We start from the raw sequence: 27,916 nt of genomic DNA, 5'->3' as shown, positions 1-27,916 counted from the left end.
GCAACCCCTTTTCCAGCTGAACCTTGTTGCCCCTGGTTCTCTCTCCTCAGTGGATAGGAGGGGCCTTTTAATCCCCTGGGACTAATTACTACCTCCCTTTTGTAGCTGTTTGTCCTGGGTTTACTACAGCAGTTTCAGTTGACCCAAAAGTATTCACAAATTTGACCGAATTAGTAACAGCTGAGAAAAACTTTTTCCAGGCCAGAAATGCAGATATGTCTTTATAACCTGCAGTCCAGTGGTTTATGCACTTGCCTAGAATGTGGGTGAACTAGGTTTGAATCCCCATTCCGAAACAGGGAGTTGAACTCACATCCCTCATCCCAACAGAGCATCTTAACTAGTGGGCAACATACTATTCTGAGGTAGGTCTCAGTCTCTCCTGTGGCAGCTGTTCCCATTTTAATGAATATCCATTGGGCTACAGAGAATGAGAATGACTCTATAGCAGAGGTGGGCAAACTATGGCCCGTAGGCCAGATCTGGCTAGCAGGACTGTCCTGCCCGGCCCTTGAGCTCCCAGACGTGGAGGCTAGCCCCAGGTTCCTCCCCTCCTGTCCCCCCGCAGCCTCAGCTCGCCGTGCCGCCAGCACTCTGGCCCACCGCTCCTGCCAGGCAGCGCAGCCGTGTGGCTGGCTCCGGCTGGGCGGTGGGGCTGCGAGCTCCTGATGGTAAGGGGGCGGGAAGGGGGGGTGTTGGGTAAGAGGTAGTGGGTTCCAGGGGGCAGTCAGGGGACAGGGAGCAAGGGGGGTTGGATAGGGTGTGGGTGATGGAGTGGGAGCCATGGCACCTGCATGCCCTGGGTAGTGCTGATACTAGCTGTCTTGGAACTATGGGACCTTATACCATTAGACAAGACTACAGAAATTTCAAATAAAGAAGTTGGTTGTTGTATTACACCCTCAATGGAAAGCTCAAATCAGAGCCATTAGTTGTTACTTGAGGACAAGGATGGCAGAGAGAGCAATTTAAATGTTAATGAAACAGATATTTTAATGCAAAAATTACCAATAGGACCAGCCATAATCCCACATCTGTGGTCTCCAGTCTTCTGGACCAAGGTTGACGGTCATTTGAAATACAGTAGTGTACATCATGTGTGCGACCATGCCAAAAAGACCTAGAAAAATATAACTTTGTAAGATATTTTAAAAAATAAACACATGCAAAAACTGTTTCTGGCCCTTTATTAGAGATTATTCCTGAATATGGAGAATGTTTTGTGAAGTATTTAAAGATCTAAAAGTAGCTGAACAAATACTTTACATTGTAAAGAGAATGGAACACCCACCACACTGTTTGTGCTGCTCCACAAACTAGCAACTCATACGTGGGAAGCCCCTTCTATCAGGGACTGAGTTGTTACGGTCACTTCTACAGCACAGTGCAAACCTTCACTGTACACTGGGGAATGTGAATGGGATATTTAAAGGTATTTAAGGGAGTTAAAGTGTACAAAACATACTGAATTTCAGTGGCAGTGGAGTGCCTTACTCCTTTAAATTGTTTTGAAAACCTTATATGCAATTCATCAAGAGTAGTGTAGCTCATAGGACTAGCTTGCCTTCATATATTCAGCTGTAATGCAAGGAACCTATAGGCCTGTATCCTGTAAGACATTAGCTTCAGCAGTTTTAGCATAAGGCATGAGGCCTATGAAATTTGGCACAGATAAATGGCCCAGTGGAAAACCCCAAGTATTGGGGAGCTGAAATTAGAATGTTTAAGGGGAATTTCAGACCACAGGAACGAGTCCAACCACAAGAGTGTCGAGGCAATGAATTGGTGTACATAACAATAACAGGTACATGAGCTACATCTGCAGATACCTAACCACAAGAGGGCCATGGCACTGCAATAATGTATATGATAATAAGTTGAGATAATTGATATACTAACCTATAGGAGAAGGACACTCCAATGTTAGTAAGGGGAGGAAATACAAATAAGGAAAAGGGGGGAAAACCTACTGAATATGCACCAAATATAGTGGCATCAGCATAACATTTTATAAAGGAAAGGAGTACTTGTGGCACCTTAGAGACTAACAAATTTATTAGAGCATAAGCTTTCGTGAGCTACAGCTCACTTCATCGTGAAGCTTATGCTCTAATAAATTTGTTAGTCTCTAAGGTGTCACAAGTACTCCTTTTCTTTTTGCGAATACAGACTAACACGGCTGCTACTCTGAAACCTGTCATTTTATAAAGGTTGCATCCCAGCCTATGGACAGTAAAGAGTGTGTGTGTGTGTGTGTGTGTGAGAGAGAGAGAGAGAGATGTAGCCCTTGCGAGGTGCCAGAATGATGGCCACCGATGATGAGGGGGAAGGTGATGGTGACGAATAAGATGATCGTTAACATTTCAGGTCATTCTGCAAGGGATGGTGTGAGCACAAAGTCAATATCCAACCTCAGCCCCACTTAACTCTTATTTTGAAAGTGTAAACCAGAGTGTAATAGAATGCTAAACTGTAGTATACTGTTCAGCCACTACATGGTACTCTGTGTAAAATATCTTATTTAAGCTAAACTCAGCTGTACCAGGCAGTTCACTGAAGGCTCTTACGATGAACATATGTGGTATTTGTCTTGCTCAGAAACAAGCTCTGTAGCCATTCCATATCTCATACAGGAGCATGACATAGTGTCAGAAGTAAACTAGAGTCGGGAGAGAACAGAAGCAAGGAGAACACCTACAAAGGTTGTAGACAGAAGAAACAAAGCAACAAAGGTTGAAGGATCTTATCAACATGCCAGGCCTCAATGCCCCAGAGAACTTGAGCTTTGACAAACCTTCACAATGGATGGACTGAGGGCAGTCTTTTGTAAGATTTTGAACTGAAAACAAGCTCCGCAAAGAAACTGGAGATATACAGGTATCTTCTTTAATTTATGCTATGGGGAAACAAGAAGAGTGTATCTTTAAACCTTTGATTTTACTGAAGACAAAGATGACTATGAAAGTGTTCTGGCTATGGTTGATGCATATTTTATACCTTAGAGAAATGTGTTTATTCTCTGCTTCCACCAGAGAATTCAAGATCCAGGAGAAAATGTTGAATGCTTTATAAAAGCTCTGCTTACCTTGACTGAAAATTGTAATTTTGGGAATGAAAAACTTAAAATATCAGAAACAGACTTGTTCTTGTGTTAACAGGTAAAAACCTTGCCCAGCAGGTACAATTGAAGAGAGCTTTAACTCTAGCCACAGCTATAGAGAGCAAAGCATTCTGAGCTGGAGAGACAGCAAAACTTAGAGCAACTTGCCATTTGATAGGACTTGTGAGAAAGGTGGAAGAACTCAATGGAGGACTGATGACATTGGACTTTTGAAAGGAGTTCCAGTCCGTATCTGGTAAACAACCATGAAAGGGATGTGGTCAGGCCCACTGCACGGGGGCAAATTTCACCCTGACCAGGGCAATAATAACAGTAGGTGATTAGGCCCATGGCTAATGAGCTTCTGGGAGCCCTCACTTAAGGTGAAGCGTGGGGCGTTAAGGCCCTGAAGTGGGATTCTCAAATTAGGTTTTCAATTATCTCACCAGTAGAGCATGAGCCCATAGATGGTCTCCGAGTACACCTAGGTCCTGATAGCTGTCACAAAAGACAAGTGTGTGTCCTGGCCTTGTGGTTAGGGTACTCAGCTGGTGTGTAGAAAATCTAAGTTCAGGTTCCTGTTCTTCCAGATTTGAACCCAGATCTCCACCTACATATGTATGGGCTATTATGGGGTGAGTTTCTGACCTCACCTGTAGGAGATATTCCACATTGTGTAAACACTTCAATAGTCATGGGGTGAGCAGCAGATTGATTTTATAGCCCAGTAGTGGGATGTGGGAGATCTAAGTGCAAGTCCCTGATCTACTGAATAATTGTTTGTTCACAGAGGAACAGCTCCAACAGGAAAGATTTAGAAAGCCCAATCCCAGAATGTCTACAGCCTGGCAGTCAGATTGCTCCCCTGACAGTCTAGTGATGTAGATACAAGTCTCTGCTCCAAACCAGTAAGAGCAGTGACTTGAAGCCTGGTCCCCCACATTGCAGGTGAGTGCCTTAACAGCAGGGCTACTGGCTACAAGGTGGTATGGGCCTGTCAGTACCTCATACCTTTTTAGAAAATGGCCCTCACTGGCTTCTGCTTTGCTACCTTAAAGTTCTTAAAAAGTTAGTTGTATATATGGAATATGCTCTTGCTTGGTTATCAACTCTGCCCCCTTTCCATTTCAAATATTTACTTTATTCTCAGATCTTTGAGCAATCACTTGTCAAGTTATATTTTTAAATTTGTATATATCAATGTATTTTATATAAATGATGCATTCATTAAATGTTGAATATTGGCAACTTTTCACTTACTGCCTTACTCCTGACTGATTTCCAAAAATACCCTGAACCATGGCACAGCTACTGCTCCACCAGAATACTGTACACTACGGATACACCACTTGTAAGAGATATATGGGACAGATATGACTTGGATGATTAATAAGTAATAATTCCTTCTGGTCCCGTATGAAGACAATAAGAACATGTTTCACATCATGTCAGACACTGTGTCTAAGGTCCCACAGATCAGCCAAGCAACCCAGACTATTGAAACTTAAATGAGAATATTGTTAATCACCTAGGCAAGACTCAGTCATAATTTGCATCTGTATAAACCTCTTTCTCCCTTCCAGCCTAGCTAAAAAAAACTCCAAAAAACCTCCAAGCTACATGTTTTCATCCTAAATTAGAATCTGCAGGTTTATTTGCCTTGAGATATATTAATATCCTTCTGTATGTGGAAGATATCTCTTATTCTATTGCAAGTCCGAAAGAATGTGAAATTTTTATGTATAATCAAAGGATGTATGGTGCATGTCCTCCAGATTTTGTTGGTTTTCATTGTAAATAATTATTGCACTCTATAAGTAATAGGAATTGTCTGGCACGAGGAAGGAGAAATGTTAAAAGATATAAACCAGAGTATAACTTTGGGCTATGAAGAGAAATTGCTTAAAATGGGGGATCCCAATTCATAATAGAGACAAATAATGAAATACAACTCTTGAAACTGATCAAACTTAAAAAGCCTCTGATAAGAAAGGATTAAATAAATGTATCTGTGCCATTCACTGAATACCAGCAAACCCTGAAACTATGACTCAATAGAGTGAACTGAACCCAATGCAAGGAACTTCAGAATCCTAAGTGTGACCGATGCCTGGTCCAGCCATGTGGAAAGGACTCTTCCCCCATCCCAGGGTTAACAGGATAAAAAGAAGTGGTGAGATTTCTTTTCAAAGATTGTATTTCCTTGACTATTCTTTAATATAAATAATTGTAAGTGATCTTGCTGAGTCTACACTCTCTAGTGAGCCCTCAAGTAACCATATTTTAGATTTTAACTTCTTTATAAGTCCAAGCACATTGGCCTAAAAGAGATTGAAAAGAATTGTTTTAAGCAATTGCTTTAAATATTCTAAACTTGTCCCTTTTGGGCCAATCTAGTTAAAGAGAAGTAACTACACTCTTCAAAGTGCCTTTAAGAGAACTGCACCCTTGGAAGTGTGATATATGTGTTAGGTACTAAAGAATTGAGAATTGCTGATCATAAATAAATGTAATAAGACATTTTGGTAATTTGCATTGTTCTTTGATATAACTGCTGATAGGGCTCAACCAGAATATCAATAACTATGGTGCAGCTACCACTCCACCAGAATATCTTTCAGCAGATTGAGTTGTAGGTGGTCAGGCTTAGAGGTCAGAGAAGGAGTCATGCCTAGTGGTCAGAATCCAAATGCCAAAGCCAAAGGTCAAAGCAGAATCAGAGCTGGGATCAAAGCTGCAGGTCACAACCAAAGTCAGAGTCTGAATGCCAGAGCCAAGATGAAGACAGAGTCAGAGCCAGGAATCAGAGCCATGGGTTGGCAGCTCTGATTGGTTTGATGCTTGTATGCTTGTTGGCAGATGCTAGATGTTCCATAAGTTCTAGATTTACATGGTGGAGGTGGTCGTCATGTCTGCGACAGCAGGTACTGGAGATCCTGCAGCGATGTCTGGGTGAAATTGAGTATGAAACCTGTGGTTGGAGAAAAAAAGGCTTTGACAGGTGGAGGCACAGATGGCATTATTATATGCAAATTCTGCATGGGGAAGCATGGAAACCCAGTTGTCTTGCTCGTAGCTCATGAAGCAGCAAAGATATTGCTCATGGGCCTGGTTAATCCATTCTGGGCATTAGTGTGTGGGTGATAAGCAGACAAGAGGAGAGATTCTATGCCCAGAAGTCTTAGAAACCCCCAATAGAAACAGGAGATGAACTGAAAGCCTCAGACTGACATGTTGTCAGTTGACAGTCCATGGTAATGAAAAACATTCCCCAAGAAAAGATGGGAGGTCTGACGAGTGGTAGGAATGGCGGGGCACTGACAAAGTGTGCCATTTTGGTCAGCCACCATTAAAATCACTGTGTGCGTCCATGATAAAGTCCATGGATATGGTGGACTATGGTTGAGGTGGAGTGGGCAGGGACTGGAGAAGACCAAGCTACCTCAAATGTGGGCATTTGGTGCAGGCGCAGAGATCACAGGATTCTGTGTACTGTTTGACAAAGGTACATGGGCATGGCCACCGTAAAGTCTTTAAGACCAATTTCCAAGTCTTGAAATAACCAGTGGTCAGTGAGTAGTGTATCATGGCAGAGTGTGAGAACCTAAAGCCAGAACTGTCCCTCAGGGACATAGATACAATCCTTGTAATAGAGAATGTCATCCTGTAGCCTGAACTCGGCAATAGGTTGGGTACTGGTGTCATCCTTGGTCTGGTAGGTTCAAGTGGCAAAGAAGTCAGTGGGTAGCAGGAAACAGATGGAAGACATCAGGTTGTTCTCTACTGTCTCCAAAATAAAGTTGGACACCTTGAGAATTGTGGAGGGATTTCTCCTGCCAGGTTCACAGTACTCATTATTTTGGGACAGAGCATTGGCCTTTCATTTCTGGGTCCCAGGCAATAGATGACCACAAAATCGAAACGAGCAAAGAAGAGGGACCAGCAGCTCTGAAATTGATTAAAATGTCTTGCTGTCAAGAGATATTCAGGTATTTGAGATCTATCAGAACCTTGACGGGGTACCTAGCCCCCTCCAGTAGATGACTCTGTTATTCAAATGATATTTTGATGGCTAGTATTTCATTGTCTCATATATCGTATTATTTCTCCACCTGCATTAGCTTACAGAAATAGAAAACCAAGTGCCCAGCAGCTGGGACAATACCGCCCCTAGTGCAAAGTTGGACATGTCAGCCTCTCCTGTAAGTGGTTTTGTGGGATCTGGATGGATCAGGAAGGATGCTGTGGTGAATCTAGTCAATCGAAGGCAGCTTGCTCCTCCGTGGACCAGACAGAGTTTCCTTGTACAGAAGGGCTGTCATGGGGCAACTAAGCTAGAAACCCTCTTAATAAATCACCTGTAGAAATGGCAAACACTTGCAATTGCAATACCCTGTGGACATCCTTGGGTGCAGCCCAGTCAGATATCACAGCGACTTTGGGTGGGTCCGTAGTCAATCCTCTAGGTGAGATAATATATCTGAGGAATACAATGGTATCCTGATCAAACTCACACTTTTCTGGCTTTGCATAAAGATGGTGTTGACAGAGCCTCTCTAGAACACTGCATACATGATGTTCATGAATGGTTTAGTTTTCAGAAAAATTGAAAATATTGTCCAGGCAGATGACAACAAAATGATCTAGCATGCCCTGGAAGATACCATTAACAAGATGTTGAAAGGTTTCCAAGGCATTGCAAAGGCCAAATGGTGGAACTAGGTACTCAATGTTCATGCTGAGTATGGAAGGCTGTTTTCCACTCATCTCCCTTCTGGATCCATATCAATTTATATGTTTCGTGAAGGTCAAATTTCATGACAACCCTGGCAGAGTGAAGCCTCTCAAAGAGTTCATTAATTGGGTGAGGGGATACTAGTAGCGAAAGATGATCTTGTTTAATGCCTTGTAGTCCACACAGGACCACAGGGATTCATCCTTCTTTTTTACAAAGAAGATTGGAGTGCCAGCTGGAAAGGGGGATGGATTTTGAACCCCTTTCAAACTTTCTCCTGAAAGTCATCCTGGGTGGCCTGTAGCTCAGGTTCCATGAAAGAGTAGATGCAAAGAGGAACTCTGCTCCTGGCTAAAGATCAATGGGACAGTCATAACTGCAAAGGGGTGGCAAGGTATCCGCTTTCTTCTTGTCAAAAAATGTCAAGGAAGTTTTGGTTTCACAGGGGCTGTAAAAGGAGATGTGGAAGATGCTGCAGGTCCCTGCAATGTGACTCTCAAGTCTCAACCTGCTTAGGGGATGGGGCTTCTGACTAGGGGCCCTATAAAGGTAGCCAGCCAGTCAGGCAGCGGCACAGACAGCTGCAGCGGCACAGGAGCTAGCAAACAGAGCTCTAAACAGGGGAGTTTGAGTGGGAGTTCTGTTGGAGGAGTTTGGATTGTGGTGCTTGTTTGGGGTTTGCTTTTGCTGGGGGGGTGGTCTTTTTGGTGTGGCTTGTGTTTCCCAGATTAACAGGATTTAGGTGGGAAGGAGATGACAGATACAGAGGCAGCTGTGGGAGTGACTCCTGTAGTGAAAGACACATTGAGGATGACTGGATGTGGAAGCTGTGGTATGTACATGATCCTGGAGGGGGGAACCGGTAAGAGTTTTTTCTGCATGAAATGTCGTCTGATAGAGCTAATGGAGGAAAAGATCCGAGGTTTGGAGATGCAGGTGGAAAGTCTGGTAGAGTTTAGGAAGGGGTTTGAGCAGATGATGGAGCAAAGATAAGAGGTATCTGAAGGGAAAAGCTCAGACTCACAGATGGAAGCAGGGCTGGGGAATTTTGAGGAGAGACTGGATGAGGAAAGTGGTCAGTGGAAACATGTGACTCAAAAAACCAGGCAGAGAAAAAGACGGGCTAGTGAAGGAGAAATAGAGCTTAGGAACAGGTTTGCAGAGTTGGAAAATGAAGAAGGGGCTCGGCAGGTACTTGTTGAAGGTGGAAGGGTAAGGAAGAAGAGAAGAGAGGCTAGTCCTATAGAAAAAGGGAAGAGTCAAGGGAGACTACACCAAATATGAGCCCCAGGAGGATACAGGATGGGTTGAAGAGGATTGTAAGGGAAAATAGGAATGGAAAGAACTTGCAGCCAGAGGGAACAGGGGAGAGACTGGAGAATAGCACTGTCACCAGGAAAAGGCAGGTCTATGTGATCGGGGACTCTTTATTGAGAAGAATAGACAGGCCTGTAACTAGAGCTGATCCTGAGAATAGAAGGGTGTGCTGTCTTCCGGGTGCTAAGATACGGGATGTAGACCTGACGTTGAAAAGGATCCTAAAGGGAGCGGGAAAGAATCCCCTAATTATCCTTCATGTGGGAACAAATGATACAGCCAGATTCTCGCTGGAAAGTATCAAGGGAGACTATGCTAGGCTGGGGAAGACACTTAAGGAAATTGAGGCTCAGGTGATCTTTAGCGGGATCCTTCCTGTTCCTAGAGAAGGGCAACAAAGGTCTGACAAGATTATGACTGTCAACAGATGGCTTAGGCAGTGGTGCTATAAGGAGGGCTTTGGGATGTATGGCCACTGGGAGGCATTCACGGACAGAGGTCAGTTCTCTCAGGATGGACTTCATCTGAGTAGGGAAGGAAATAGACTTCTAGGATCGAGGCTGGCACAACTGATAAAGAGAGCTTTAAACTAGGAATTGGGGGGAGATGGATGGGAGATGTCCAGAAAATCTCCATGCCAGATTTTAGCATTGAGAGGGAAGAAGATGAAGTAAGAAAGGATACAGCCATGGGTAGGAGAATGTATATAAGGAGCGAGGGCAGTGTGGATACTAGTCTAATAGGTTATACTGGCTGTAGAATGACTGTGCCTAATAGGGTACAAAATGTGAGCGAGTCCAAACAGCAAAAATTAAGATGTTTGTACACCAATGCAAGGAGTCTAGGTAACAAAATGGAGGAACTAGAGCTACTGGTGCAGGAAGTGAAACCAGATATTATAGGGATAACAGAAACATGGTGGAATAGTAGTCATGACTGGACTACAGGTATTGAAGGGTATGTGCTGTTTAGGAAAGACAGAAACAAAGGTAAAGGGGGTGGAGTAGCATTGTATATCAATGATGAGGTAGAATGTAAAGAAATAAGAAGCGATGCAATGGATAAGACAGAGTCCGTCTGGGCAAAAATTACATTGGGGAAGAAAACTAGTAAAGCCTCTCCTACGATAGTGCTTGGGGTGTGCTACAGACATCCGGGATCTAATTTGGATATGGTAGAGCCCTTTTTAATGTCTTTAATCAAGTAAATACTAATGGAAACTGCGTGATCATGGGAGACTTTAACTTCCCAGATATAGACTGGAGGACCAGTGCTAGTAATAATAATAGGGCTCAGATTTTCCTAGATGCGATAGCTGATAGATTCCTTCATCAAGTAGTTGCTGAACCGACTAGAGGGGATGCCATTTTAGATTTAATTTTGGTGAGTAGCGAGGACCTCATAGAAGAAATGGTTGTAGGGGACAATCTTGGCTCAAGTGATCATGAGCTAATTCAGTTCAAACTAAATGGAAGGATTTACAAAAATAAATCTGCAACTAGGGTTTTTGATTTCAAAAGGGCTGACTTTCAAAAATTAAGGAAATTAGTTAGGGAAGTGGATTGGACTGAAGAACTTATGGATCTAAAGGTAGAGGAGGCCTGGGATTACTTTAAATCAAAACTGCAGAAGCTATCGGAAGCCTGTATCCCAAGAAAGGGGAAAAAATTCATAGGAAGGAGTTGTAGACCAAGCTGGATGAGCAAGCATCTTAGAGAGGTGATTATGAAGAAGCAGAAAGCATACAGGGAGTGGAAGATGGGAGGGATCAGCAAGGAAAGCTACCTAATTGAGGTCAGAACATGTAGGGATAAAGTGAGACGGGCTAAAAGTCGAGTAGAGTTGGACCTTGCAAAGGGAATTAAAACCACTAGTAAGAGGTTCTATAGCCATATAAATAAGAAGAAAACTAAGAAGGAAGAAGTGGGGCCGCTTAACACTGAGGATGGAGCGGAGGTTAAAGATAATCTAGGCATGGCCCAATATCTAAACAAATACTTTGCCTCAGTCTTTAATAAGGCTAAAGAGGATCTTGGGGATAATGGTAGCATGACAAATGGGAAGAAGGATATAGAGGTAGATATTACCATATCAGAGGTAGAAGCGAAACTGAAACAGCTTAATGGGACTAAATCGGGGGGCCCAGATAATCTTCAACCAAGAATATTAAAGGAATTGGCACCTGAAATTGCAAGCCCATTAGCAAGAATTTTTAATGAATCTGTAAACTCAGGAGTAGTACCGAATGATTGGAGAATTGCTAATATAGTTCCTATTTTTAAGAAAGGAAAAAAAAGTGATCCAGGTAACTACAGGCCAGTTAGTTTGACATCTGTAGTATGCAAGGTCCTGGAAAAAATTTTGAAGGAGAAATTAGTTAAGGACATTGAAGTCAATGGTAAATGGGACAAAATAGAACATGGTTTTACAAAAGGTAGATCGTGCCAAACCAACCTAATCTCCTTTTTTGAAAAAGTAACAGATTTTTTAGATAAAGGAAATGCAGTGGATCTAATTTACCTAGATTTCAGTAAGGCATTTGATACCGTGCCACATGGGGAATTATTATGAAATTGGAGAAGATGGGGATCAATATGAACATCAAAAGGTGGATAAGGAATTGGTTAAAGGGGAGACTGCAACGGGTCCTACTGAAAGGCGAACTGTCAGGTTGGAGGGAGATTACCAGTGGAGTTCCTCAGGGATCGGTTTTGGGACCAATCTTATTTAATCTTTTTATTACTGACCTTGGCACAAAAAGTGGGAGTGTGCTAATAAAGTTTGCAGATGATACAAAGCTGGGAGGTATTGCCAATTCGGAGAAGGATCGGGATATTATACAGGAGGATCTGGATGACCTTGTAAACTGGAGTAATAGTAATAAGATGAAATTTAATAGTGAGAAGTGTAAGATTATGCATTTAGGGATTAATAACAATAATTTTAGTTATAAGTTGGGGACGCATCAATTAGAAGTAACGGAAGAGGAGAAGGACCTTGGAGTATTGGTTGATCATAGGATGACTATGAGCTGCCAATGTGATATGGCTGTGAAAAAAGCTAATGCGGTTTTGGGATGCATCAGGAGAGACATTTCCAGTAGGGATAAGGAGGTTTTAGTACCGTTATACAAGGCACTGGTGAGACCTCACCTAGAATACTGTGTGCAGTTCTGGTCTCCCATGTTTAAAAAGGATGAATTCAAACTGGAGCAGGTACAGAGAAGGGCTACTAGGATGATCTGAGGAATGGAAAACTTGTCTTATGAAAGGAGACTTAAGGAGCTTGGCTTGTTTAGCCTAACTAAAAGAAGGTTGAGGGGAGATATGATTGCTCTCTATAAATATATCAGAGGGATAAATACAGGAGAGGGGGAGGAATTATTTAAGCTCAGCACCAATGTGGACACAAGAACAAATGGGTATAAACTGGCCACCAGGAAGTTTAGACTTGAAATCAGACGAAGGTTTTTAACCATCAGAGGAGTGAAGTTTTGGAATAACCTTCCAAGGGAAGCAGTGGGGGCAAAAGATCTATCTGGTTTTAAGATTCTACTCGATAAGTTTATGGAGGAGATGGTATGATGGGATAATGGGATTTTGGTAAGTAATTGATCTTTAAATATTCAGGGTAAATAGGCCAAATCCCCTGAGATGGGATATTAGATGGATGGGATCTGATTTACTATAGAAAATTCTTTCCTGGGTATCTGGCTGGTGAGTCTTGCCCATGTGCTCAGGGTTTAGCTGATTGCCATATTTGGGGTCAGGAAGGAATTTTCCTCCAGGGCAGATTGGAGAGGCCCTGGAGTTTTTTTTGCCTGCCTCTGTAGCATGGGGCATGGTTGACTGGAGGGAGGCTTCTCTGCTCCTTGAAGTTTTGAACCATGATTTAAGGACTTCAATAGCTCAGACATGGGTGAGGTTTTTCATAGGAGTGGGTGGGTGACATTCTGTGGCCTGCGCTGTGCAGGAGGTCAGACTAGATGATCAGAATGGTCCCTTCTGACCTTAGTATCTATGAATCTAAGTTCAGATTCTCCAGAAACAGACTGAGTTGCAGAGGAATTTCAATCCATGGTTGGGTCTTGGGAGGCAGGACTGCCATCAGTGTAGGGAACTGAAGCATACTGCCAACGGATATGTGGGTTGTGGGTCATGAGCTAGGACATGCAGAGAATAACTGGAATGCACGGGGCTCAAATGAGTCCAATCTGGAGAGTTTCTTGGTGACCCTGGAGGGTGGAGGGTGGTCAAGTGGGTGACTGGGTCCAATGAGAGGAGCAATCCATCAATAGATTCCACCATATCCAGGTATCCTTTTTGCTGGGTGGGGCTTTTATGCACTTGTGCAAAGTCCAGGTGCATAAAATTAGCAGATGCCTCCTACTACATCAGTGCTTCCAGGTGGAAGCAAGGTATGGTGGGGTAATAAAATTGAAGAGGCAGTAGGAGGTATGTTGGTGTGATGGGTTCCTCCTGGGTTGCCACTTGGAACAGTGGTACCACTAAGCCTGGGCTCCCTTTTACATTGTGGTGCTATGATTAGTTGCCAAGCTCTCCAAGCTTGCTCTTTCACCAGCATACACACAGATAGGGAAACACCCAGCTGCAGCTTCACACACAAATGCAGAAATCAGCTCTGCATGGGAAGGCTCAGCTAAAGCACCTCTGAGTTGCTAAGGCACACACCTGCCCTCTGCAATGTAAACCCAAAATTACATCGCCTTGTGCTGCATAGGGAACTGTACAGTGTATGCTCATAAAATTCACCCCCTTCCTCAATGTGGCGAGAGATATGCAATAGCTTTCTGCCCCAAGTTATAATTTCCACACACTGGTTTTAGACAAAACAAAAACAAGTTTATTAACTACAAAAGATAGATTTTTAAGTGATTATAAATAATAGCAAACAGATCAAAGGAGATTACCTTAGTAAATAAACAAAACTGTAAACTGAGCTTAATACACTAGATAGGTAGGATATGAATTAGCAAATTCTCACCCTGAGTGATAAACTGGCTGGCAGACTCTTAAGGCACAAGTTGCCTTGGCTTTCCAAAGTTTTCATACACATGCTAAAAATCCCTCTAGCCTGGGACCTTCACTTCCCACAGTTCAGTCCTTGCTCCTCAGGTGTTTCCAGGTGTGTTGTTATAGGGAGAGTGAGGTCCCTTCATGTTGTCATTGTCCCCTTTTTATATCTTCTTCCCACTTGCTGGAAAGCTCTTCTGCTGTGACCTGGGTCAAACAGTTCCTCTTGTGTAGTGCTATCTCTGAGAGGCTTCTATTGTACACAGTTCCTGGGGTAATCCTTGTGCTTGTGTGCATTTCCTCAATAAACCATTAACATTGTTTGGCCTTTTTTTACCGTTGTACCTGAAAGGCTGCTTGTGGGTGTTTTCAATGTCACAATATATTTCAATAACACATACATAGCCAAAATTCATAACTTCACAACTTCACATACGATGATAGCACATACTATCCAATGAGATATTACTGTCTAGCAGATCAAGACTTTAGAATGATACCTCACAAGGCATACTCTGTACAAAACATATCCTAAGTACATGTCAGTGGTGAATATTATGGTGCCAAGATGTCACAGTTGGTCTCTGGTTAGTCGTGGCCAGGATGCTGATGGACAAATGTTGTTGGGGACTGGAACGAGAGGAAGGATGCCAACCCAGCCTAGACACCTTCATCAGATTTGCGGCTTGATGTTTCCCGACCAGGGTGCAGGTAGGGCTTTTGCAGGACAGCCTGAGGTAAAATGTCCAAGGCTTTCCACCGTACAGGCATAAATCTGCCATTCAACAACACAGTTTCTCTGCCACAGAAAGGCAGAATCATAGAAGATTAGGGTTGGAAGAGACCTGAGGAGGTCATCTAATCCAACCCCCTTCTCGAAGCAGGACCAACCCCAACTAAATCATCCCAGACAGAGCCAAGCTTGGTTGACTTGCATGGACTCAGCCACTGGTAATGAAACTGACAGTAGTAGAGCTAGAGTAAGGGTGACTGGTGTGACATGGGAGATGGAGCCTCACAAAGAGCAGTACTCAGATGATCAACAGTCTTGATGAAATTGTCAAGGCCAAGTGGGAGCTCCACCCATGTCAGCTTGTCTTCGATCTCCACATGGAGACCAATCCAGAAATGGTAATGCTGCTGGGCTTAAAAGCAAGCCACCCTACAGCCTTAGCCAATCAGATGGTTCTGCTGTGGCCCAGCTGCACTCATTGACTGCCTGATGACTGGGAAGACACAGATGCAGGCCCTCATTCCTGACAGTACTCTTAACTGTGATGCAGCTACTGCTCAATCAGAATACCCTTAACCATGGTGCAACTACTGCTCAACCAGGATATCCTTCAGTCTGGCAGAGCTACCAATCCACAGAATACCCTTTACTAGGATACAGGCACTGCTCCAGCATAATACCCTTAACTATGGCACACCTAGGGTTCCACTGTGTTGGGATATGTAAGGGTTAAGTAAAGGCTTGGGAAATGGCTGGTATGCTGGCAAGGTATTAGGGAGTAGGCATTGGCATGCACTATTTCTTCGTTTGATAGATAAAGTGTCATCCTACCATAAAGTTCCCTTCTGCTTGTTAAGGATTGATAAGCATTGCAGCTGCATAAGGAATGTGGGGATCTAAGGGATACACTTTGTGTAAAGCCATGTTATCTCCCGCTCCCTTCCTTTCCCAGCTACATAAACAAGTTTGGGGTCATGGCCCCTTCCCCCCTTCCCTGTGAACTGCTGATCAAGGGAATTTGTGGCTGCAATTATTGCAAAGAAATGTATCTTCAAGATAAAAATGTCTGTATGATATGCTTAATGCTGTAAACAGTAAACAGGAACAGGGATAATTATATTCATTGTATGGGCATTCATATTACTCAATAAGGGTTGAGGGAGTGTTGTAGTAAATGTGGGTATTTACATACTAACTTAGATAAAAGAGTATGAGGTGATTAACTCAGTGCTTACTCGACAATTGGGTTGAGGGGAACAAGTACAGCAATAAAGAAGCCCGTCTACTCAATCTGTCTCTGGGTACCCCATCTCTTCTTCTAACATCTGGCGTCACAAACAGGATCCCATGGGAGAGTCGTGCCTGATCACCACATCTAACCGTGGAGTCAATGAGTAAGTTGAACGGGCCTTGGTTAACCTGCAACTCTGGTTAAGAAGTTTATTAATAAACTGGTTGGGGAATGGGGGAGTTCTTGTGTGGCCCCCTCCCGGATTGTCAGGCTTGGCAAGCCATCCAGGGGTGGGTGGAAGCTTCCCAAGCATCCAAGTGCTCCCAGGATCAGAAAATGGCTGTTTTGTAGCAGGCTCTGTGTGAGGGTCTGTCAGGTTTATGGGAGGAGGTTACCAGTCTTAAAAGCAAAGTGAAAACTCTGCAGCAAATTGCTGAGGAACAGCACACAGTAAATCATCACAGTGTGCTGACAGTCAGAGTAGGTAAAAATGTCTGGAAGATTTTAATCAGAGAACCTGACCCCGAAGGGTCAAGTAGATGCCTTAAAGCAAAATTTTTGTTCCCCGGCCCCATTTCTCTCCCACTCTCTCCCCCCCACCCCACCCCCAACACTTCTGGTTTTCTGAAGTTTTAATGGACGGTACTTTGGATACTTAGTGAAAAGTTTGTTTGGACAAAGCATAACAGAAGTCTACTGCATCCCACTGAAATTTTTAAAGTAAAAGTTCCATGGGTGACCATGGAAACAAATGTTTTACTGCCTCTTTAAACAATCGCAAGGTAAAGGAAGCACAGGGTAAGGCAGCTGTGTTGCAGGGACTGTACTCGATGGCTAAGTTGCTACAGGCAAAATATACCACTTTAAAGAATTGAATGCACAAGTAAATAATTTAAAGTGAGTGAAGAGTTACAAGTAGCTTTGTAGAAATTAACACTACAGAGTTTGGGGAAATTTGGCAGGAAGTAAACGGTTGGAAGTTGTGGAAACGTTAAAGAGTAACAGTTGTGGTGTTATAAAAGGGAAATTTGTGGTTTAAAAATAAAATCCAGTTATGTAAATGTAAATATATGTGCAACTTGGAACAGTCAAATTGGGTGGAATCCTGTTAGTTAAACAAATTATACAAGGGGGTTACTACCACCACTATGTTTTTGTCCCCAGGAGCCTTTACAGCTATTCTGAAGGAAAATGGGCCCTTTTCCCACAGAAATGGTCTGTAAATAACTGCTTCAGGCAGCAAACAGCCAAATATTATGATCTACATTATTTGACTATTGGACAAGTTAATCAAAATCACTAAAGAAATATAAGGAGTTTCTATTAGAACTTAACTTGACTGTCTCTAGTTGTAAAAAATGGGAGTGTATTCGGGGAACAGTCATGTAAAAATAAGGAAAGCAGTGCAAGGGCTGTTGGGCAAAAGAGAATATTTGTGTGTGTAATTATGTATGATTTTAAGGACCTAAAACAACACTCATGGTTTGAAAAATCCTGTTTGTAGGTTTAAAATAAATTGGTTTTGTTTTGTTTTTTAAATAAAAAAAAAACAATGCCACTAAAGCTCCATTTGAATCTCTCATTCAAAGTTGCAACACTGACAGACCCTTGTGCCAGACATGGGCAGCTAGTGTGATATGGCTTTGGTATTTAGCATTTAGCCCTTTGGGTACATCCATGTTTTTTATAAAGTTTAATATTCTTTTAAATAAGGACAAGAGAATGTGTTCCTGGCTGGGGCAGCCAGAACTGAGAGAATGGGGAAAAATTCTGGATCCTTTTTTTTGGGGGGGGGGTGGTAATAAATAGCAGCTAAGAACTGCCGGAGTGGAACAAAAAGTTAAAAGACCATATAGTTCTGAAGGAAAGGCAGGGGTGAAATGTACAAGGGAGAAATGTTGAGAACACTGAGCCTTGGGGTGGCTCTGAGTGATGGGACTGTCACTTTGGTGGGGGTGCATGAGAACTCTGTGGGCACGGGGGAGGCAGTTACACCTTGTGTGAAAGTTGATGTGGTAATATAATGTTGTAGAGTTGAAATGTGAAGGGAGTGTGCATTTTCCCACAACATGTGCAGTGTATATTGTAGAAGGGGTAAAAAAAATGCAAACAAAACATGCTATGTAATTAAATCCTATTGGGGCTCCAAAAGGAGCCACAATAGGTTGTGTTTTCTTTTTCAAGTGGCTGTGTGTTTTAGAAGCAGAAGTTAAAAGTGAAAAGTAATCAGAACTCTGGTAAAAGTTAATTGTTTCCCTTTTAAAACAGAGTCTTTGAGCTGCTAATAGCTTTGGGTCCAAAAGCAAGCCAGAAAGCATCTGTGGGGATGCAAATTACCTAGCTGATAGGGGAAGGAAAGAACTGCCCATAAAAGGCAGCACAAAGGAGCTGCAAGTAATAAATATACCTGGTCAGCAAACAAGCTACTTGTAAGCAAGAATACTCAAATTATGGCCGTCCAGGAAAGGGAAGTGGGAAAACAAGTCAAGCCTGTAAATAAGAGGGGAAACCGAGGTACACAACCTCATAAATTTAATAAATAAACAGTGGAATAATTCACTAGCCTGCCTATAGAACAAAACAAAAAAAATATAAAAGTAATTCTTCTGTTTTTCTTGCAGTCAGCAAAATTTGTAAAAGGAAGAGGTATTTTTAGGCAATAATTTGTCCCCACCCAGTGGGATGGGAAATGTTTCTTTTGTTTTTCAGACACTCTACTGGCACCAGTGGAAAAGTAACCCAGAGCACTGTGGGTCTACTGTTGTGATGAAGATTTTGTTGTGTATTTGTCTTGGTTGTCTTGTCATTACTGCTATTTTGGTGGATATTGTACAAGAAGGGTTAACACATATAAAAGCAAAGGTCAACGCATGGTATGACCTGCCTGGGAAGCACGGTCTACCCAAGCTAAAAAATCAAGTGCAAATAAAAAGGCACAAAATGGAAGTTAAAAATGGGGATAAATAAATTCTTTTGCATGCATCTTACAGATGGACCCACAAAGGAAAAATAAGGCCCTGACCTGAAATAGAACAACTATTGCTGCTATTCTTGCTATTATATACCCAAATCCAGCAATGTGAAGTGGTAAAGGGAGGAAACACGTGAATTGTTATACCCCTCCACCCCCCTCAAGTGGTGGTTATGAAGCAGATAAGAACTTTAAGGATTTACCTGTGGAAAACTGTACTACTAATCCCCCATGGGAATTTGGCAATGTCGGTATATGCTGTATGAATTGGGGAGGGGGGGATCCTAACCTGGTGGAAAATATCAAATTTATCAGAAAATATTGCATGGTATTCCTTCGGATGTGTCATGATGAATGACAGTGGGAAACACAGTCATCTGGACATGTGGTTTGTCATGGAGGGCCCCCCAGTATATAACTCTCTGACCTCCTGGGGTGTTTGGATTTGGGGGTTCCACAGTTGGGGTGTGGTGTTATCCTGTGTAATCATAATGGTATCTCCCTAGAGGACAATCCTTAGGCATGAAGTTATGTATATACCAGACTGGGCATGAAGTCTCCCTGGGGACATTGGGAATACGACAATTTAACTGCTTTGCAGAATGTAACCCTACAGGTAATATGGATGCCAAAATGCCTGATTTAAGCTGGCCGCAGCCTGGAGCTGGAAATACTTCTTTATGGGCAAACGTGTGGGAGCCGCTGTGGGAGCGGGTGCAACCAGAGCTTGTCAGTGTGTCCTTTCAGTCCATTACATGAATGGGTGGTACATCCCAGAGAAAGATGGATGGACCAGGTACACCCCAACTGCAGCACATACATAGAAGGGTTGAAGCAACAATTTAATTGGTGGATGAGGGGATACACATGATATTGTCACTGCAGAAGGGATCTACGGGCAGTAGGAATCAGTGGGTGAGTGTATGAAATCTGCGGGACCATTGGATAACTAAGTAATTAATAAGCCAAAATGTAAAACTTCAACAACAAATTAATGAACTACTAGCGCAGCAACTATCTGCAATTGCAATGGAATGAAAAAGGATGGAAAAGGTGAACCTGCAGTTAACTCAATGAACAGGGAACCTTGTAATATGGGTGAGGTATGGCTTTAAAATCTAATTTGGGAAGGGGGAAAGAAGGTGTGTATAAAAATGCAAAATGCTCAACTAGGGGGGCTAGCACCTGGGTAATAGTTGCAGTGGTACCTTGAAATAAGATGGCAACTAAGGTGGTCCCCATGAACCCTATGGGAATAATAAGAAAGGGAGGAGCTCACTGGGAACCACTGGGGAACAAATAGGAAGAATGGAATGGTGTAAAATGAACAATAATTCAGTTAAGTAATTGTTTATCCAAAGAAAATGTTTAAATGTGCCCCTTCCTGATGGCTGTGAAGGAGCAGACCCAATGGCCTGTGCAGGGGTGGACAATTGGGTGTAATGTATATGGGGTATGAAGTGTTCTGCTGGTAGTGTACACAATTCTGTAATATAACACTTGGGAGTACAAGTGCACCAGCATCTGGCACAATTGCACACATCTACATGTTCCCATTGGGCCTTTGGTGCATGAATGGATCTATGGAACTCATTGCTGTGGACAATCATAGAATCATAGAGTATCAGGGTTGGAAGGGACCTCAGGAGGTCATCTAGTCCAACCCCCTGCTCAAAGCTGGACCAATCCCCAATTGAACCAGTGCATTACCCAATTCCATACCAAGTGGTCAAGCTGGTTTGGATAATACCCTGTTTCTCTATGAATATTCAATGGACTCATGATATGGACAAGGCACATGAACACTGTAGGGGCAGCTCGCTGCAACTGCCAGAATGGTATTACAGGATTTTAACCCTGTCAAAAGAGAAGAAGCTCCTGGTGGTGGCCCAGATGTTGGACTATATTACAGTGGTCAGGGCTGCCAATATTACTGTAAATTATGGCTATTTTCCTATTATTAAGTATACTAATCCTGAAATGTATAGAGCTTTATGTGATCGGATGCCCAACAATACCCATTAATTGAACAATAGTGGTACCGGAACCCACCTTGATAAACTGGTATCATTTAATATAATCATAGAATCATAGAATATCAGGATTGGAAGGGATCTCAGGAGGTCATCTAGTTCAATCCCCTGCTCAAAGCAGGACCAATCCCCAACTAAATCATCCCAGCCAGGGCTTTGTCAAGCCTGACCTTAAAAACTTCTAAGGAAGAAGATTCCACCACCTCCCTAGGTAACACATGCCAGTACTTCACCATCCTCCTAGTGAAAAAGTTTTTCCTAATATCCAACCTAAACCTCCCCCATGGCAACTTGAGACCATTACTCCTTGTTCTGTCATCTGCTACCACTGAGAACAGGCTAGATCCATCCTCTTTGGAACCCCCTTTCAGGTAGCTTTGTCAAATCCCTCCTCATTCTTCTCTTCTGCAGATTAAACAATCCCAGTTCCCTCAGCCTCTCCTCATAAATCATGTGTTCCAGTCCCCTAATCATTTTTGTTGCCCTCCACTGGACGCTTTCCAATTTTTCCACATCCTTCTTGTAGTGTGGGGCCCAAAAGTGGACACAGTACTCCAGATGAGGCCTCACCAATGTCGAATAGAGGGGAACAATCACGTCCCTCAATCTGCTGGTAATGCCTGTACTTATACAGCCCCAAATGCTGTTAGCCTTCTTGGCAACAAGAGCACACTGTTGACTCATATCCAGCTTCTCGTCCACTGTAACCCCTAGGTCCTTTTCTGCAGAACTGCTGCCTAGCAAGTCATATTACGCATGGTATGGGGTGTTACTCATATTAATTGTATTATTAATCATATCCATGGGATGTTTAAAATTATGTACTGCCTTAGCCAATCCCCGAAAGCCATACTTGTAAATTCAGCGGCTTACCCCTTTTATGACCCACCTTCTCTCTCTCCCCGTAGCATGAACAGAGGGGCACTCCACTTGATACTGGCTGCCAACTGGACATTGAGCTGTTGATCTCTGCCCATTTGTTTCCAGTACTCATGTACTTGCTATCATTTGAATTTCTGTACTTTGTTAAATAAACATTTACTTGTTTTCACTATAAATGTATCTAAGTATCTACCCTTAACTGTGGCATAACTCCACAAGAAACACTCTTTACAATGGCACAGCTACTGTGGCACAAAACTGTCCTTAAGCATGGTGTAAGTACTGCTCCACAATAGTGTCTGTAACTAGCATACAACTATTGGTCTACCGGAATATCCTTAACTATGGGAAAGCTACCACTCCACCAGTATACACTTGACTGTGGTGCAGCTACTGCTCCACCAAAAAACCCTTAATCATATATTTGTAAGTTCTAAGACCGGAAGGGATCATTGTGACCATCTAGTCTCACTTCCTTTATAGCACAGGCCAGAGAATTTCCCAAAAACAATTCCTGAAGCATATCTTTTAGGAAAACATCCAAAATTGATTTAAACAGTGACAGTGATGGAGAATCAACTATGACCACTGGTAAATTGTTCCTCTGACCACTGGTAAATTGTTCCATGAATTAATTATTTTCACCATTAAAAAATGTATGCCTTATTCCAATCTAAATTTGTCTAGCTTCTGCTTCCAGCCATTGGATAATGTTTTATCTGTCTCTGCCAGATTAAATAGCCCCTTGTTAAATATTTTTTCCCCATGTAGGTACTTACAAACTGTAATCAAGTCACCTCTTAACTTTCTGTTTGTCTGTCACTATAAAGGCATTATTTCTATAATCATTAATCCTTAATCATTCTTATGGTTCTTCTCTGAACCCTTTCCAAATTATCAACATCCTTCTTGGAATGTAGGCACTAGAACTGGACATAATATTCCAGCAGCATTTGCACCAGTTCCAAATACAGAGGTAAAATAAGCTCTCTACTCTTAACCATGGTATAGCTACTGCTTCACCAGAATACCCTTTAGCGTTCTGCAGTCTTCTTACACACCACCGGATTTAGAATTTTACCTTCAGAGGGAATACATGTGTTAGTATCTGTTAGTAAAGATTAGCCTTTTTTAGTCCTCTTTTTGTTGTATACTGAATTCTTTTGCATATTAACTATTCTTCCAGAATCTTTATGATATTAGCAATTCCAAGGCACAGTCTGTTGGCTCTCAACCTCTGAGCAACCTGTATTCAGGAAATTCATGTGACTGAGTATTGTGTTTTACCTCATTAATGCTCATCCCTCCAAGTCTGTGGGAATATAGATGTTGAGGGAAAAGACCCCTCAAACTAATAAAAAATGTCTGCAGAAGTATGGTGTAACAAGACTTGGTGATTGAAAAGGGGTGCCTATGACATAATTATGTTCTGTGATAAGAGGTACTTGTTAGTGCAGACGTTATCTGTAATGGATGAAATAAGGATCCATTGAAAGATGATTTTTAACAGATTAATAACTGCCAATAATCACAGCTCTCAGTAATAAAGACTGGATTAGAATTCCCTTTATTTTATCCATCACAAAAAGAAAAGAAGTACTTGTGGCACCTTAGAGACTAACAAATTTATTAGAGCATAAGCTTTCGTGAGCTACAGCTCACTTCATCGGATGAATGCATCCGATGAAGTGAGCTGTAGCTCACGAAAGCTTATGCTCTAATAAATTTGTTAATCTCTAAGGTGCCACAAGTACTCCTTTTCTTTTTGCGAATACAGACTAACATGGCTGCTACTCTGAAACCTGTCTTTATCCATCACGTAACCTATAGTTACCACAAAAGAAATTCCATAAGTAATTAGGTGAAATGAAAACATCAAAAACAAAACACAACGTGAAATTACTCACTGAAAAGCAATTTCCCCTCCAAAACGGAATATGTTTGTCTAATCCTTGATCAAAAGACAGAGGGTGTGGAAATGGGTTGGGGTATGCAGATTGCTAGCACCCCACCAATCACAAAGGAGAGACACACAGAGGCCAGCTCTTTGTCTTACACCAAGGATGGGGAGAGTAATGTATCTATTCTTTCTGTATAGTGTTGTATTAATCTTTGATTGTCAAATAAGAGACCCAAATGCAATTATTTAATCAAAGATTATCAATCTCAACTCATTATTAAATTCAAGCATACAACTATTTTTAAAATCCTTTGCTTCTTTATGCTGAAGTTTTTGTTTGTTTGTATTATCTCCCTCCTTTTTCTGCAGCACACTGGAGAACTGGCAGGTTTATGATATCAGAAAGGCAGGTCTGCTGGGAGTCAAAGTGCAGCTCGTGAGGGATAAAATATTCTCTGTCAGCAGCTGTGTGTGACCCTCCACATGCCATCAGCTGAAGTTAAGCCTTTCTCTGTAAAATAAAATCTGGCATAAGAATGCAGCTCTGACAGAGATGTTATGTTTATGCAGCTCTCAACCGGGTTTGGGTAAAAGCCTAAACTGTCAGTTAACTAATGGCAAAAATGACCCTACATTCAACTTTTTTTAAATAACCCTCCCCCATTGCACTCGCTCTACTCAGGATCACCTCTGGGCCACTTTTTGTGCCAAGAGCAATTTGTTGTGACAGATAGCTGTTGTTGACACATTTCAGCCAGAGTTCAAATGGAAGGACCTCCCATTAAAAACTCATGAGGAGAAAATCAAAGAAAAACTACACACATGTAAGCAGAGTCAGAATGAGCTCTACCCTGACATCCGGTGGTGAGCTGTGGAAAAGGACTTCAGGGGCTGATCTCCTTTGCATGGGCACACCCACCCTTCCCAGCATGATGGACTGCTTGCCCAAATGGTCACTTTGGCTGCTGTGGAATCCCCAGTCTCTTTGTTATTGGGGCATGGAGTAATAAAGGGTTGTTATCCTGGTTATGTGAATCAAGGACAGTAGAACTGTACTTGGCATTTTATGACAGAGGGACTCGCCCTCAACTAAGTAGCACTCGTTAGGCAAGGGACATGAGTTCCAAAAACCCACTGAATTGAGTGAGTGAGCATATGCACCTGGTAGTGTGGGCCCTCTTCTGAGGGCCCAAAATACTATGATGCCTCTCTCTACTAGGTAATAGCAGAGCTAATTTTGGCTCTATTTAGGAGTCTTGTTACTTGCTATAGAGCTGAAATCACTGATACCTTAGTTTAGTGGTGCACTGGTGTTTAGGCTCCCCTGCTACTAGCTAAAAATCACTGAGAGCTGTGTTAAGTAGGGGAGGGGTATGTGCACGAAGACAAGTTGGTGAGTGGGTGGCTGGTGGAGAGGTACAGCTGGTGGTGAAGACTGCAGCAGAACCCCATGGAGAGGTGTGGCACATGGCTGTGGATCCGAGCAGTGGAGCATGTGAGGTACCCCCCACCATACCTCTCTCCACTTTCACCCAGTCTGGGAGGTAAACTCTGCAGATGAGCTTCTGAACTCTGGGGGGCTTTACTGACCAAGGACAGAAAGAGAAAGAGAGAGTGTGTGTGACCATTGGGTTGCTGGACTTAAGATCCTGAGGGGAAAAGGACACTGCCAAACTTACTTGGGGGTGGGTCTTTTGCTCATGGTTGGTGTTATGAATCCTATTTATGGTGTTTCCCCAACGTAATGCCGCATTGTTTCCCTCCATTATTAAAAGGCTTTTGCTACACTCAGACTTTGTGCTTGCAAGAGGGGAAGTATTGCCTCTTAGAGGTGCCCGAGGGGTAGTATGTAATTGTCCCAGGTCACTGGGTGGGGGCTCGAGCCAGTTTTGCATTGTGTTATTGAAATGGAACCCCTAGGTACTGAACCCGGCCCTTGTTGCTGCCAACTCTGATGGGCAGAAGGGTTACACACAAAAGGGCATAAAAGTGAACCCTGTGTGAAACTTTCCACCAATGACCACCAAATTTTAGACAAAAACCAGGGAGCTCATACCACATTTTATAGTGGTGCAACCCATGCTGTGTAGTCACTGCCAGGAACCTCCCTAGTGACTTATTCATTTATTCCGTCAGGTTTTTCCTGACAAAATATACAGCATAATTCCAGTTATCCAAATTCCTTGTTACCCAATTCCACAGGATGTCTCTCATGTAGCCCTCTGTTAATCACACAACAATAACTTCTCAATTACCTTTTAATGCCTGTTAGTGCTAATCAATGGCTTTGTATTTGTGTAGCAGTTCTGAATGGTTACCTGCTGATACCGATACCTAAGCCCATTTCAGCAGCAACAGTAACTTGGCAGGACACTACTGAAAAGAAAAAGATCTGTGTTGAATCTAAAGCAGAAACTGTATAGTAAGAGCTACATCATTCAGAATTAAATTATATCCACTGTGGTTTTAATGCAATTTTGGTGTTTTAATAAACTCAGTGGTTTTTTTTTTTTACTCTTTAATAAAGTGCAAAGTATTAAACAAACTTCAGCATTATTGCCTTTGTTTCCCATATTTGTATATCAGTGAAATTGAAGCTCAAAATAGCACTTCTGTTTATCCAACTGCTCGGTTATCTGAACATTTTGGATGTCTCCAGGCCACTGAGATAAATGTGAGTATACTGTAAGAGATCCCTGCCCCAAACTTCCATAATCCAAATTAGACACAACATAACAAGGGTTGGCAATAAGCAAAGAGTGTGGCAGGAGGGACAGGGAGGCTGAGGCCAGGTCTACACTACAGACATATAGAACTATGTTGTGAAAAATCTACAGCCCTGAGCAACTGACCTAACCTCCCATGTAGATAGTACTATGTTGACGGAAGAGTTTCTCTCATTGACATAGCTACTGCCTCTCCAGTCAGCAAAGTAGCATCTTCACTAACATAGTACAGCAGTACAGCTTCACCAATGCAACTGTAGCACTGTGCCTGAAGACAAGCCCTGAGTGTTAAATAAAGGATTTGCAAGGGGACAGCGTATGGAATGGAGACCACAGTGGAACTCTAGATTTTTAACTCTCTAAAGTTGGTTTCTTGATAGCAGACATCCTCATACAGCTGCATTCGGGATCCTCACACTCCTTCTTGTGCTGCTCTCTGGGAGCTCCAGAGAAAGGAAGAGTAAGAGACATTTCTTGTAACCTTTAGCCCAGTGGCTAGAGCAATGTTTCTCAAATGTGGCCACCATGGCCACACAGGGCAACCAGGGGCTTTTCGTGCAGCTGCAGTGGGCAGTGATGGGGGGGCAAAGCATCAGTCTCTCCCCAACCCTCCTTGTTGCACTGCCCTGCACCACCTCTGGAAAGAGATGGGGCACAGCACTGCAGAGCAAAGTGAGTTCTTGACCCAGGCTGGGGGGGAGGAGGGTTGGGTGGCAAGCTCCAGAAGCAGAACTTCAGGAACCTGGCCATGTGACCCCGTGTAACGATGCTGGTTCTGGTGGGACCCAAATGAGAGTGCCAATTCAGGACAAATTGCTTAAAGCAGGGCATTTACAGCCCAAGGTTGGGGTTTCTATGCACACCAAGGCAAACCAAACCAGCCAGACAGAGAAGACTTTGGTTTTTCCCCACTGGCTAACCACAAGTCACATAAGCAATTCCCTTAGACACTCCAGTTTCCCAGTATCACCACCAGTGCCACTCGTTATGGGGACAGATGGTTATGAAAACCAATACCCCAGTAAAAGAAACAAGGTTCTCTTGATCCCAAAGGCCCAAGCGCCAGACCCAGGTCAATATACAAATCAGATCTTACCCACAAATCACGCTATTGCCAAACCTTTAGATTTTAGATTCTAAAGGATTATTCAGAAAAGGAAAAAGATACAGATGAGAGCTAGAACTGGTTAAATGGAATCAATTACATACAGTAATGGCAATGTTCTTGGTTCAGGCTTGCAGCAGTGATAGAATA

General features: G+C 42.7%; 1 protein-coding gene across 1 annotated transcript in view; it reads right to left on the bottom strand.

The window, feature by feature from the left end:
* LOC119843092 (germ cell-specific gene 1-like protein) overlaps positions 1–27,916 on the bottom strand; it is a 77,222-nt gene that overhangs the window by 12,877 nt on the left and 36,429 nt on the right. Inside the window, exon 4 of the mRNA XM_038371987.2 lies at positions 1,009–1,120. Coding sequence (XP_038227915.2) covers positions 1,009–1,120 — 112 coding nt within the window. The remainder of the gene's footprint in view (positions 1–1,008; positions 1,121–27,916) is intronic.

This window comes from Dermochelys coriacea, chromosome 14 (assembly GCF_009764565.3).
Source record: "Dermochelys coriacea isolate rDerCor1 chromosome 14, rDerCor1.pri.v4, whole genome shotgun sequence".
NCBI lineage: Eukaryota > Metazoa > Chordata > Testudines > Dermochelyidae > Dermochelys > Dermochelys coriacea.
This window is presented reverse-complemented; position numbering and strand designations above follow the sequence as displayed.